Source organism: Bos taurus, chromosome 22, assembly GCF_002263795.3.
Source record: "Bos taurus isolate L1 Dominette 01449 registration number 42190680 breed Hereford chromosome 22, ARS-UCD2.0, whole genome shotgun sequence".
In the NCBI taxonomy this organism is placed as follows: domain Eukaryota; kingdom Metazoa; phylum Chordata; class Mammalia; order Artiodactyla; family Bovidae; genus Bos; species Bos taurus.
The window spans coordinates 26,025,949-26,040,324 of NC_037349.1; the positions used below are offsets into that span (position 1 = coordinate 26,025,949).

Sequence of the window (14,376 nt, forward strand, 5' to 3'; positions counted from 1 at the left end):
GGTAGTAGCTGGTCATGACAGTGAGCTGCCACAAGAAACACAAGCCCTCCCTACATTTACTATACACACGTATGTGCGAGCTCAGTCGTGTCTGACTGACTGTGACCCCATGGATTGTAGCCTGCCAGGTTCCTCTGTCCATGGAATTCTCCAGCCAAGAATACTGTAGTGGTTTGCCATTTCCACCTCCAGGGGATCTTCCCAACTCAGGGATCAAACCCACGTCTCCTGTGTCTCCTCCACTGGCAGGCAGATTCTTTACCATTGAGCCACTGTTCTCTATGTTTTCCTGAAAAGGGTTCTCTGAGCAATTTTAAAATCAAAATGTTGATGATGCCTGTGGGTCTGGGTTCCAATTAGCCTGAGTCTAGGTGCAGAGATGCTCCTCTTTGGGACACTGATATATTTTGGCACATACTTAACTTTTGTGAGCACTTAGAAATAAAATAGGGCTGCTTGGACAAGAGAAAAAACACAAAGCTTTTATGATTTAAAAACAGGACGAAAACCTTTGCCATTCTGTCATGCCCTGCTGCTGCTGCTAAGTCGCTTCAGTCGTGTCCGACTCTGTGCGACCCCATAGATGGCAGCCCACCAGGGTCCCCAGTCCCCGGGATTCTCCAGGCAAGAACACTGGAGTGGGTTGCCATTTCCTTCTCCAATGCATGAAAGTGAAAAGTGAAAGTGAAGTCGCTCAGTCATGTCCAACTCTCAGTGACCCCATGGACCACAGCCTACCAGGTTCCCCTGTCCATGGGATTTTCCAGGCAAGAGTACTGGAGTGGGGTGCCATTGCCTTCTCCTGTCATGCCCTAGTCTTTACAAAATGGATCCCTTATGAATTTATTTGTGAAATTTTTAGTTCTAAGAGTTGAATACTGATGACATTTCATTGAGTTGGTTATTGAAAAAAACAGTTACAGAAATATACCAAAATAGGGGATTTTAAAGTGTTGCTGGTCATCCATCACCAAGAACACCTAGCTCTCTCTTATAATTGTATAAAGCTATGGACACATCACTGACATAGCCTCTAATTCTTGTGATGGGCTTTTAGATGAAATCTGATCTAGGGAAAATGGAAAACTGAAGCCACGTGACAGTTTATGCAAAGTAAAATCAAAATAAAATTACTTCTGATATCCAGATTGGCTGTGACTGCTGTTTTTCCTTTAGCATTTTCTACCCAACAAGAGTAGGAACCAGCATCTTCTTCTGTGGTCTCAGTGATCTGTAATGTGCCATTCTCATGGACATGATACCTTCTGCCGTCGAGAGGTTTTGCTTCTTCCACTTTCTGCCTATGGACATAGAAAGCATGAATTAATCTGGGCTATGATTGAATTGTATCTTTTTTTCCAAACTGGCCACTGGTGTCATTCAATCTTATCCCTTCTTCACAAACTTGGCAAACCTTACAGAATTTTCCATTATACTTAACAATTCTTTAAAATATTACGTATTTGGTTATACTGGGTTGCTGGGTCTTAGTTGTGGCACGTGGGATCTAGTTCCCTGACCAGGCATTGAACCTGGGCCCCCTGCATTGGGAGCACAGATCTCAACCACTGGACCACCAGGGAAGTCCTTACAATTTTTTTTTTTTTTTTGGTAATAGGTGATAAGTGTATATCTTACCTGCCCAAATAGACTGTAACTGGAGGAAATTTGAGTCTGAGCTCTGTGCCTCTGATGTATTTATAATAGCTCTCAGTACCACTTTGCATCTGTCCTCAGAGTTTAATAAATTGTTTCTGCCTTATTGATGGTGAACTCTTTAGTTAATCATTGCTGTAGGGTACTCAATGGGAAAGCTAGTAATTGAAAGAGATAATGAACCTTCTGAACCTCTGGCTGTCCAGAGGGAACATTGGTCATTCAGAAATATTATAGGCCACGAAGACATCCCTGTCTTGTGGACATGGATTACATTTACCCTTATCAACCCAAAGTCATTTTCTCCAACATTCATCCATTTTCCAAGCTTTTTTCTGCCACAACTTGATTCACCTTCTACATTTCACAATAAGAGGCTGCTGGAGAGAAAACAGCCAAAGGACAAATTCTGGCTGCTGCTCAGATGAGACGTTAGAGGGTTGGGACTAGGGTAAGGCAAGGGAGGCACTTGCTTAAGAGACAAAATTTAAGGGTTGCCCCCACGCCCACCCCAAATCTCAGTAATCTAGATAAATACTTTTTTCAAAGTATTTTTCCTTTTGTTTTTGATGTGGACCATTTCTAAAGTCTTAATTGAATTTGTTACAATATCGCTTCTGTTTAATGTTTTGGTTTTTTGGCTGCAGGGCATGTGGCATTTTGTTTCCCCGACCACAGATCGAATCTGCACCCCGTCCTGGGACAGGGATTCCCTGTCTTTGGAAAAACCACTGGACCACCAGGGAATTCCCAAGATACGTAATATTTTAATGAGGTATTTGCACAAATCAAAAATAACGCAAAAAAATTATCCACGATGAACAAAATAGCTACCTTTTAAATAAAGACAGAATCTGATCCTATAAATTGTATGACATTGCCCTGCTCACCTCACTCTAATCTCAGCCCCACAGAGCACTGGGGGAAATTATTTAAGATCCATTTAAGCAAGCTTTCCTAGAGAAGGAACAAATGTGGTAGATCAACACAACGATGTGTCTGGAGTTACTATCCCAACCTATAAACTGAAACTAAAATTCAAAATACACGTTGAAAATGTTTTAAACACAGACATTTGTAATGAAATGCAGGCTTAATAATAATGTAGACAATATCCAAAACAAAACAACAATGCATGACTTAGATGCACTCATAATGAAAACCTAAATCTACTTGTAAAATTGTCTTCATCATTGCTTCAATGCTTTGCTTTCCTTTGTAAGCAAAAATGGCTCTCCATATTCCCCCATGTGGGAGAATCCAGATCTAGTCAATAGTTCCAGGAGAGGTAGGAAAGTAAGTTTGCTACTTTATTTCTCAGAGGCACTTGCTACATGTAATAACACTGACGCAGTGCAGCCTGTCAAACGGTGGATGGAGGAACATGGGAAATTTACAACTGATGTTCTCTTAAGAAAACCGTGTAACAGCTTACCAGGACACTATTGCCTCGGGTGAAGCAAAGAACTCACAGTGTAAGAAAGCACTGTATCCAACCACCGTAGCATAATTTTCTTCATCTGCCGTTTGTATCAATGGACGGACATCTATGTGAAAATAATACAATTTTAAACTTCTGTGTAAGAAATAATACAAGAAAGTTAATTTTTTTCACTATCCTAGTCATATTAATAAAAATGGAAACAGCCGAGTAGCACAGCATTGTTGTTTCGTCACTATTGTGTCTGATTCTTTGTGCCCCTGTCTGTGGGATTTTCCAGGCAAAAATACTGGAGTGGGTTGCCATTTCCTTCTCCAATCACAGCATACATTCCTGAATTAGGAAGTATCCCAATGCAGTACCTTTCTGGAAGTTTGATATGGGGTCTAATACTCAAATGTAAGGCAAAAGGTACTTTGATCCCCTCCACCACCCCCTTTTTTTTTTTTGGCTATGCTGCATGATTTGTAGGATCTTGGTTCCTTGACTAAGAATTGAACTGGGGGTCATGGCAGTGAAGGTCCTGAGTCCCAACACTGGACCACCAGGGAACTCCCTCCACCATGTTTCCATGTGCTGAGAATTCAGTCGACTTGTGAGTATGACCTTGAACATTTTCCTGAAGGTAAGAGCAGACAGCTAGCTAGCTCCCGTGTATGCTTTCCCACAGTCCACAGGGTCGCAAAGAGTAGGACATGACTCGTGACTGAGCACGCATGCTTACCTAAAACATCGATGTTGGCATTGGCAAGGATAGTGCCATGGACATTCGTAGCTTCACACTGGTACACAGCGGTGTGATTCGGTTGTACGTTGGTAAAACTGATTTCCCCGGGAGACATGACATCACCAGAATATGGATTTCCTACAAGAGATGAAAAAAATGTCAGCTTGATAAAAAATAGAACCTGAAATATTTATATGCCGTTCATTAAACGTGTCACACAGTATTTATATTTTAAGACCAGTTTAGGGTGAATAGTTCATCAAAGCCAATTCTTTAGAATTTCTTAACATGAACCATGGAGTTTTCTTTCAAGCCCTTCTGCAGTTTCAGTCTTCCTCCAAATGAGTATTTATGGCCAACATATCTGTTGATTTCTAGCTCAAAGTCTCTCCATACCTACAAGATTCCAGATTTTCTGTTTAGCACTGAAATCCCACTGGGAACTGAAGCTCACTTACTCTTATAAATTGAGGTCCAGCTACTGCCCAGCATAACCAGATGATCAACACAGCGGGATCCCCCAATCCACCAATATTGGCTGCTGTTTTCCCCCTTTGCATGTTGTTCCTTTGTTTCACTTTCCTGCCCTTCTGCAATTTCCCGATCTACACCATTGGTTTCAATTGCCTTCCTTTGCTATTTAACCACTTCAAACAAATAGTTCACGTATTTCACTTTCCCAGAAGACTAAATTCTTCTTGAGAGCACAGGCCAGCTTTTTTCTCCTTTCTTGGCAATAAATCCCTATCCCATTGGTGATCCAAGTATAATTCTGGAAATACCTTTTGGAAATGAGAAGATCTAACATTTATGCTACTTTAATTAAGGGCCAAGGAACTCTGCTGGATATGCCACGTGCTATCTCATTAACTCTGCTCAGAACCTGCTAGATCAGCACCAACATGGATGCTGAGCAGGCTAGAGGGACTGTATTTCAGAAAATACCACAACAACTGACCATGTACCAAATCACATGTCTTGCTCGGATACTTGAAAGAAGCAGTGGGAAGAAAAAAATATATTAGGTAGGAATGTTGAATGAGGAGTACACACGGTAAAATTTTTCATTTAAATGACATTACAAAGTTAGTAATATATCTAATTAATTTTTAAAGCTAGTACCATATACTAATGCATATATGTGGAATCTAGAAAAGTGGTACAGACGAACTTATTTCCAAGATGGAAATACAGATTTAGCTGTAGAGAAGTAATACATGTGGACACGGGGAGGGATGAGAAGGGTGGGCCAGACTGGTAGATTGGGACTGACATATATACACCACCATGTGTAAAATAGATAGCTAGCGGGAAGCTGCCATAAAGCAGAGGAAGCTCAGCTCAGTGCTCTATGATGACCTAGGGGGTGAGACGGGTGGGAGAGGTCCAAGAAGGATGAGATACATGTATGCACATGGCTGACTCCCTTCACTGTACAGCAATCAACACGGCATTGTCAAGCAGTTACATTCCAGTACTTTTTTTTTCTTTTATCATGGTGTCTCCATTATAGAAAATAGTCTCACTATACTAAATATGGGGTTATAGAAAACACTGAATAATAAAATAGAAGCTTTTTCTTAGGCATCATTTGTCCCTCTGGAAGTGAGAATGGAATATATTTTTACACTTGACTGTGAGCTCTGTGGGAGCAAGATCTTGTGTGCCCTAGAGTTTCAATCACTATGTCCCTGGTGCCTGAAAAGTAGCCATCGTGGAGGATACAGTCAGTGAACACTTTTTGGGAAGACTGAAAAACAGTTTTTTTGTATGGCATTTTATCCCTGGAAGGTTCCTGGGGTAGGCAGAATAATGAGCCCCTGAAAGATGGCCACAGACTCATCTCTACAACTTGTGAACAGTTTCCTTTTTGTGGCAAAAGGAACTTTGCACATGTGCCTAAGGTCAAGCACTCGAGATTGGACAGTTATCCTGGATTCTCCAAGGGGCCCAATGGAATGACATGGCTCTTTATAGTCAGAGAACCTTTCCCAGCTGTGACCAACCAAAGGGAGAAGTGACTATGAAAAAATGATCGGAGAGATGTAGCATTGCTGATTAGAAGTTTGGAGGAAGGCAGCTGTGACTGAAGGAAAGTAGGTACCACCTAAGAGCTGGAAAAGACAAGAAAAGAGTTTCCCCTTGCCCGCAGAAAGAACCACAGCACCGAGCACACCTTGGTTTTAGCCGAGGGAGACTCGCATTGGGCTTCCAACAAACAGGATTGTGAAGTAATAAGTGTCTACTGCTGTTTGATGTATGACACGGGGAACCCAAATCCAGTGCTCTGTGACAACCTGGAGGAAGGGTGGGGAGGGAGGTGGAAGAAGGGTTCAGGAGGGAGGGGACACACATATGCCTGTGGCCAACTCATGTTGCTGGATGGCACAGGCCATCTCAACATTGTAAATTATCCTCCAATTAAAATAAATAAAACTTTTTAAAAAGTATACTGTTTTAAGCTACTAAAATTGTGGTCATTTGTTATAGCAACAATAGAAATTTGATAGAGTCCTGTAGGACAGTGTATCTCTCAAGAATCATCAGGATGAGCAGCGCTTCTAAGTTTTCAAGGCTACACAGAATCAAGTCTCTGATCTCATTCTGCAGCCTCACACTCTACATCAAGTTTTAAAAGCTTCAGCCTGTTCAGTTCTCCTTATACCATCTGCCCCATGGTAAATCCTGTCTACACTGCACTACAAAAAGAAGAAATGAAACTCTGGCCTCATGTTTGAGTGACAAACTCTGCTCAAAGCTGCCTTCTGGGATAGGTAAGGAAACTGTAGAGTACTTGTGGCAAACAGGCTACCGGGAGCTCCCAGAATTGTAAAAACTCAATTTATCTATCACATAAAAACCACTCTTCCTGACTCAGCTTGTCTTTCATCAGTTCAAAGGGCAAAAATGCAATATAGGGGGAGAAGCTTCAGCTCTGGACTTTTTCATTTCAGTTCCATTTATGGCTCTAAATTCATTTGGGGTGTGTCCTCAAGTACGTAATGCAATCTCTCTGGGCCTCATTTGACATGTGTACAAACTGGAGAATAAAATTTAAAAAATCTCTCTTTCAGGGCCAGAAATATTGGATGCAAAGCGTTTGAAGAAGGTTAGGCTTGCAATCAATAATAGTAATCATTTTGACTTGATTTAAAAACATTACATATAAAGGATAAGGAATTGCTAAAAATAGATGCTTACAGAGATTCCAAACCCTTCAGTAATCCCACAGTCATCAGACATCCCAGTTAAAAATGGTTATGACCAGTTGGCAGGAGAACAAGGAAAGCTGTGTAAGGAACATGGAGCATGGGCTCCAAGGATGAGGTTGAGGCTTTGGTTCCAGCTCTGCCCTTTCTCAGCCATGCTCTCTCGTGTTAGTTTATTTTCAGTGATCACGCGGTCATCCACCAACAAACCTGTTAGCCAAACTGTGGATATAAATCCATAACCTAACCATTACTACCACCAACCTAGCCCAGGGGCCCAGGATCTTCAAGGCAGCTTTTACTTGGAGTCCTACAACTGCTTCTCCATATAGAGTCCAGACAAAGTCTTTGTTAATAAATTAGAGCCTGTCACTATTCTGTTCTAAATACTTCAAGAGCTGCATATCTGATTCACAATAATATTCCAAGTCCCTTTGGGCCCTGCCCCTTTACATGCGACATGGCCCCAGCACCTCCAGACTAGACTCTCTTAGCATGGCCTCCTCACTCATTCATCCTAGCTACACTGCAGTCCCTGCTTTTCCTCAACACACCAAACACATCTCGGGTCTCTACACGTACTGACTTCTCCACCCTGGAAGCTCTTTCACTGGTACTGGCAGGTCAGCATCACTCACCTCTTTCAAATCTCTACTCAAAAGTCAATAACCACAAGGGTCTTATTGATATTATCCTAAAATCTGATAGCAACTCTAGGTTCTGGACTTCTCTTACACCCACTCCCTTGTGGCTCAGATCATGAACTCCTTATTGCCAAATTCAGACTTAAACTGAAGAAAGTAGGGAAAACCACTAGACCATTCAGGTATGACCTAAATCAAAACCCTTATGATTATATAGTGGAAGTGAGAAATAGATTTTAAGGACTAGATCTGATAGATAGAGTGCCTGATGAACTATGGATAGAGGTTCGTGACATTGTACAGGAGGCAAGGATGAAGACCATCCCCAAGAAAAAGAAATGCAAAAAGGCAAAATGGTTGTCTGAGGAGCCCTTACAAATAGCTGAGAAGAGAAGAGAAGCTAAAGGCAAAGGAGAAAAGGAAAGATATACCCATTTGAATGCAGAGTTCCAAAGAATAACAAGAAGAGATAAGAGAGCCTTCCTCAGTGATCAATGCAAAGAAATAGAGGAAAACAACAGAATGGGAAAGACTAGAGATCTCTTCAAGAAAACTAGAGATCAAGGGAACATTTCATGCAAAGATGGGCACAATAAAGGACAGAAAAGGTATGGACCTAACAGAAGAAGATATTAAGAAGAGGTGGCAAGAATACACAGAAGAACTGTACAAAAAAGATCTTCACAACCCAGATAATCACGATGGTGTGATCACTGACCTAGAGCCAGACATCCTGGAATGTGAAGTCAAGTGGGCCTTAGGAGGCATCACTATGAACAAAGCTAGTGGAGGTGATGGAATTCCAGTTGAGCTATTTCAAATCCTAAAAGATGATGCTGTGAAAGTGCTGCACTCAACATGCCAGCAAATTTGGAAAACTTAGCAGTGGCCACGGGACTGCAAAAGGTTAGTTTTCATGCCAATCCCCAAAAAAGGCAATGTCGAAGAATGTTCAAACTACCACGCAACTGCACTCATCTCCCACACTAGCAAAGTAATGCTTGAAATTCTCCAAGCCAGGCTTCAACAGTTGTGAACCATGAACTTCCAGATGTTCAAGCTGGTTTTAGAAAAGGCAGAGGAACCAGAGATCAAATTGCCAACATCTGCTGGATCATCGAAAAAGCAAGAGAGTTCCAGAAAAACATCTACTTCTACTTTATTGACTACTCCAAAGCCTTTGACTTTGTGAATCACAACAAACTGTGGAAAATGCTTCAAGAGATGGGAATACCAGACCACGTGACCTGCCTCCTGAGAAATCTGTAAGCAGTTCAGGAAGCAACAGTTAGAACTGGACATGGAACAACAGACTGGTTCCAAATCGGGAAAGGAGTATGTCAAGGCTGTATATTGTCACCCTTATTTAACTTATATTCAGAGTACATCATGTGACATGCCGGGCTGGTGAAGCCCAATCTGGAATCAAGATTGCCAGGAGAAATATCAATAATCTCAGATATGCAGATGACACCACTCTTACAGCAGAAAGTGAAGAAGAATTAAAGAGCCTCTAGAGGAGAGTGAAAAAGTTGGCTTACAGCTCAACATTCAGAAAACTAAAATGATGGCATCCCATCACTTCATGGCAAATAGATGGGGAAACAATGGAAACCGTGACAGACTTTATTTTGGGGGCTCCAAAATCACTGCAGATGGTAACTGCAGCCATGAAATTAAAAGATGCTTCCTCCTTGGATTAAAAGTTATGACCAGTCTAGACAATGTATTAAAAAGCAGAGACATTACTTTGCCAACAGAGGTCCGTCTAGTCAAAGCTATGGTTTTTTAGTAGTAATGTATAGGTGTGAAATAGATGGGGAAACAGTGGAAACAGTGTCAGACTTTATTTTTGGGGGCTCCAAAATCACGACAGATGGTGACTACAGCCATGAAATTAAAAGACGCTTACTCCTTGGAAGGAAAGTTATGACCAACCTAGATAGCATATTCAAAAGCAGAGACATTACTTTGCCAAGAAAGGTTCGTCTAGTCAAGGCTATGGTTTTTCCTGTGGTCATGTATGGATGTGAGAGTTGGACTATGAAGAAGGCTGAGCGCCAAAGAATTGATGGTTTTGAACTGTGGTGTTGGAGAAGACTCTTGGGAGTCCCTTGGACTGCAAGGAGATCGACCCAGTCCATTCTGAAGGAGATCAGCCCTGGGATTTCTTTGGAAGGAATGATGCTAAAGCTGAAACTCCAGTACTTTGGCCACCTCATGTGAAGAGTTGACTCAGTGGAAAAGATTCTGATGCTGGGAGGGATTGGGAGCAGGAGGAGAAGGGGACGACAGAGGATGAGATGGCTGGATGGCATCACTGACTCGATGGATGTGAGTCTGGGTGAACTCCGGGATTTGGTGATGGACAGGGAGGCCTGGCATACTGCGATTCATGCTGTTGCAAAGAGTCGGACACGACTGAGCGACTGAACTGAACTGAACTGATAGATGTGAGAGTTGGACTATAAAGATAGCAGAGCACCAAAGAATTGATGCTTTTATTATTTTTTTTTGTCTAGTTTTTTTTTTTGCAGGGATGGAAATGTCTTTATTGTATCCTTACTTTGATTGACACTTCTTTTTTTTTTTTTGAATCCACCACAGGTATACATGTGTTCCCCATCCTGAACCCTCCTCCCTCCTCCCTCCCCATACCATCCCTCTGGGTCGTCCCAGTGCACCAGCCCCAAGCATCCAGTATCGTGCATTGAACCTGGACTGGCATCTCGTTTCATACATGATATTTTACATGTTTCAATGCCATTCTCCCAAATCTTCCCACCCTCTCCCTCTCCCACAGAGTCCATAAGACTGTTCTATACATCAGTGTCTCTTTTGCTGTCTCGTATACAGGGTTATCGTTACCATCTTTCTAAATTCCATATATATGCGTTAGTATACTGTATTGGTGTTTTTCCTTTTGGCTTACTTCACTCTGTATAATAGGCTCCAGTTTCATCCACCTCATTAGAACTGATTCAAATGTATTCTTTTTAATGGCTGAGTAATATTCCATTGTGTATATGTACCATAGCTTTCTTATCCATTCATCTGCTGATGGATATCTAGGTTGCTTCCATGTCCTGGCTATTATAAACAGTGCTGTGATGAACATTGGGGTACACGTGTCTCTTTCCCTTCTGGTTTCCTCAGTGTGTATGCCCAGCAGTGGGGTTGCTGGATCATAAGGCAGTTCTATTTCCAGTTTTTTAAGGAATCTCCACACTGTTCTCCATAGTGGCTGTACTAGTTTCCAGGATCAGGGTTTTTTCCAATGAGTTGGTTCTTTGCATCAGGTGGCCAAAGTATTGGAGTTTCAGCTTCAGCATCAGTCCTTCCAATGAATATTCAGGACTGATTCCCTTTAGGATTGACATTTTGGATTTCCTTGCAGTCCAAGGGACTCTCCAGAGTCTTCTCCAAGATCACAGTTTAAAAGAATTGATGCTTTTAAACTGTGATCTTGGAGAAGACTCTGGAGAGTCCCTTGGACTGCAAGGAGATCCAACCAGTCCATCCTAAAGGGAATCAGTCCTGAATATTCATTGGAAGGACTGATGCTGAAGCTGAAACTCCAATACTTTGGCCACCTGATGCAAAGAACCAACTCATTGGAAAAAACCCTGATCCTGGAAAGATTGAAGGCAGGAGAAGAAGGGGAGACAGAGGATGAGATGGTTGGATGGCATCACTGACTCAATGGACATTACTTTGAGTAAACTCTGAGGGCTAGTGATGGACAGGGAAGCCTGACATGTGTGAAGTCCACGGAGTCACAAAGAGTCTAACATGAGTGATCAACTGAACTGAAGGTGGAATTTCCTAGTGGTCCAGTAGATAGTTGCTAATAGGGGATTTCCTAGAAGTCTGGTGGTTACATCTCCAACCTCTCACTGCCAAGGGTCCAGGTTCGATCCCTGGTTGGGGAATTAAATCTCACAAGCCACAGAGCATGGCCAAAATTTTTTAAAAAGATGCTAAGAGAGTAGATCATGAAAGTTCTCATCTCAAGAAGAAAAATTCTGTAAGAGAATTCTGTAAGAAAAACTCTGTAAGATAACAGAGGTTAACTAGATTTATTGCGTGATCATTATGGAATGTATATAAATATCAAACTATGATGCTGTACACCTCAATTTAATATAAAGCATACCTCAATATAAAAAGGAAAGAAAAAATAACTTTCAGAACTGTTCAGTCTTTTGCCAAAGTATTTGTATTTTAAATAAGTAGGCACATTGAAAGCTGTAACAATTTCAGAATTGAAAGCAATTTTGTTTAGTTACTTTCTGAAAGAGTAGATATGGCCATACTGTTATTTGAGCAATTCTAGATTAATAGTCAAGCCTATGTAATAGGTATTTTTAAATAATTATTATAATTTTCAATCTCACTGTCAAACGTGTTCAGTCAGTTTATCTGCTTGTCACTGACACTGTACTTATGATCATACAAAGAAAAAGAAAACAGATGCACTTCTCAAAAATAATAGCAATAAGCACTAAAGTTTCCTGACTATTTGCTATGTGAAAGCATACTAAACAGTATTTTGGGAGTATTCTTTGTGTGGTAGCCCCTGGGATAAGCGTTCTCTATGTGTGCCTCCTTTAATCTATATAACACCCCAGTGGTCAGTGCTGTTTTCATCTTCATTTTACTGACGGTGAAACAAGTGTAAAGAGGGTCAGTAATAGTGGGATGAACTGAGAGAATACACTACACACACACTACCATGTGTGAAATGGATAGCTGGTGGGAAGCGGCTGTGGAGCACAGAAACACACCAAATCATACAGACAGTAAGTGCCAGAGCCTGAATGCACACACAGACCCTCTGGATCCACAGTTTATAGACTGTCACAATATTCTACAGATAAGCATTATCCTAGGTGGTAGACTATGTTGATCTCATGCAATTACAATCAACTACCATCAGCACTACTTTGTAATTAAAAACTTAAGTTTCAGGAGATGTATTGGAGTTGCCTGATCAATCTCCCCAAGCCTGAGTGCACAGCCTGGTTGGGACCCCAGATCCACACGTCACTAGGATGCCCACCCTGATATGAGTGGGTCAAAGGCAAAAGGAACTAACAAAGGCATCACACACATGTCTCAATATTGTAAATTCTCTAAATTAAGCTAATCAACTGACAAACAACACTTGCTCTGTTATCCAACCTTTACAAAGACATTCAAAATGACCAGAACTCTAGGTTCAAATTGAGGATTTGGGACTTCTTGGAGACCTACGCTAGAACATGGTAGAGTGGGGAGATTAGGCCCATCTCTGCTTTTCCACGCCAAGCCCACCTGGGAAGGGCTCAGAGCTGACTGACTGCACAGGGGATTCTTCTGGTCTTGGGGACTCAAGCTTGGTTGAGAACCTGAAGTGAGCCAGGTTCAGGCTTTCCATGTCTCTCTGGCCCTGTGGATTTCTCATATTATGGAGACACGTGTGCCAGAACGGGTCCTTGTTAAGAGCAGAACCCAGTGAGGAGTTACTGTTGCCTGGATCCAAGGCAAGTTCTGCATTTCAGCTGCACCCTCGACCACTGGGTCCCTGTTCCTGTTCCTTCTCAGGCAGAGAAACTTTCCTCCTTGGATGCATCCTCTGTGTCATTCAATTGTCTTATTTATAACTAATATAATGGCCAAACAAATAGTATTTATGGCTTTTCCATAAATGTAAGCATAAATAGAATTACTTTGAAAGATGCAATTCTGGATTCTCTGGTTAGATCTGTCTGACAGTAAGGACCACTTACCAACTTCACTTTAGCCATAACAAGGGTGTCTAATCATTAAGCGTCCCAGCCAAACACTGCCTTCAGCATCACCTCATAATTGGGGTTTTCACTTACTCTCAATTGGTAAGCCATTGACTCTCCACTTGATCATGGGTTCAGGCTCTCCTTCAGCCTCACACAACAGGATGCCACTGCTGCCAGTGCTATATACACCACTCTGAGGTTTCTTGGTCCAGTGAGGGGGCTCTGGAAATAAAGGGAAGAGCTCATCAGTGTTTTATCTATTTCAGAAGGTCCAGAAATGTTATATCAATAACCTCAGATATGCAGATGACACCACCCTTATGGCAGGAAGTGAAGAGGAACTAAAAAGCCTCTTGATGAAAGTGAAAGAGGAGAGTGAAAAAGTTGGCTTAAAGCTCAACATTCAGAAAATGAAGTTCATGGCATCTGGTCCCATCACTTCATGGGAAATAGATGGGGAAACAGTGGAAACAGTGGCAGACTTTATTTTGGGGGCTCCAAAATCACTGTAGATGGTGACTGCAGCCATGAAATTAAAAGATGCTTACTCCTTGGAAGGAAAGTTATGACCAACCTAGATCAAGCAGAGACATCACTTTGCCAACAAAGGTCCGTCTAGTCAAGGCTATGGTTTTTCCAGTGGTCATGTATGGATGTAAGAGTTGGCCTGTGAAGAAAGCTGAGTGCCAAAGAATTGATGCTTTTGAACTGTGGTGTTGGAGAAGACTCTTGAGAGTCCCTTGGACTGCAAGGAGATCCAACCAGTCCATTCTAAAGGAGATCAATCCTTGGTGTTCTTTGGAAGGACTGACGCTAAAGCTGAAACTCCAATACTTTGGCCACATCATGCGAAGAGTTGACTCATCGGAAAAGACTCTGATGCTGGGAGGGATTGGGGGCAGGAGGAGAAGGGGACGACAGA

General features: G+C 41.9%; 1 protein-coding gene across 6 annotated transcripts in view; it reads right to left on the bottom strand.

Moving 5' to 3' along the window:
- The window catches only part of CHL1 (cell adhesion molecule L1 like), a 225,124-nt gene that overhangs the window by 43,536 nt on the left and 167,212 nt on the right, over positions 1–14,376 (bottom strand). For all 6 annotated transcript variants that reach the window (XM_024982443.2, XM_059879495.1, XM_010817612.4 and 3 more), the window contains 4 exons: positions 13,545–13,676; positions 3,822–3,962; positions 3,092–3,203; positions 1,135–1,301 (listed from right to left, as the gene is read on the bottom strand). In XM_024982443.2, the coding sequence (XP_024838211.1) occupies positions 1,135–1,301; positions 3,092–3,203; positions 3,822–3,962; positions 13,545–13,676 (552 nt within the window). The remainder of the gene's footprint in view (positions 1–1,134; positions 1,302–3,091; positions 3,204–3,821; positions 3,963–13,544; positions 13,677–14,376) is intronic.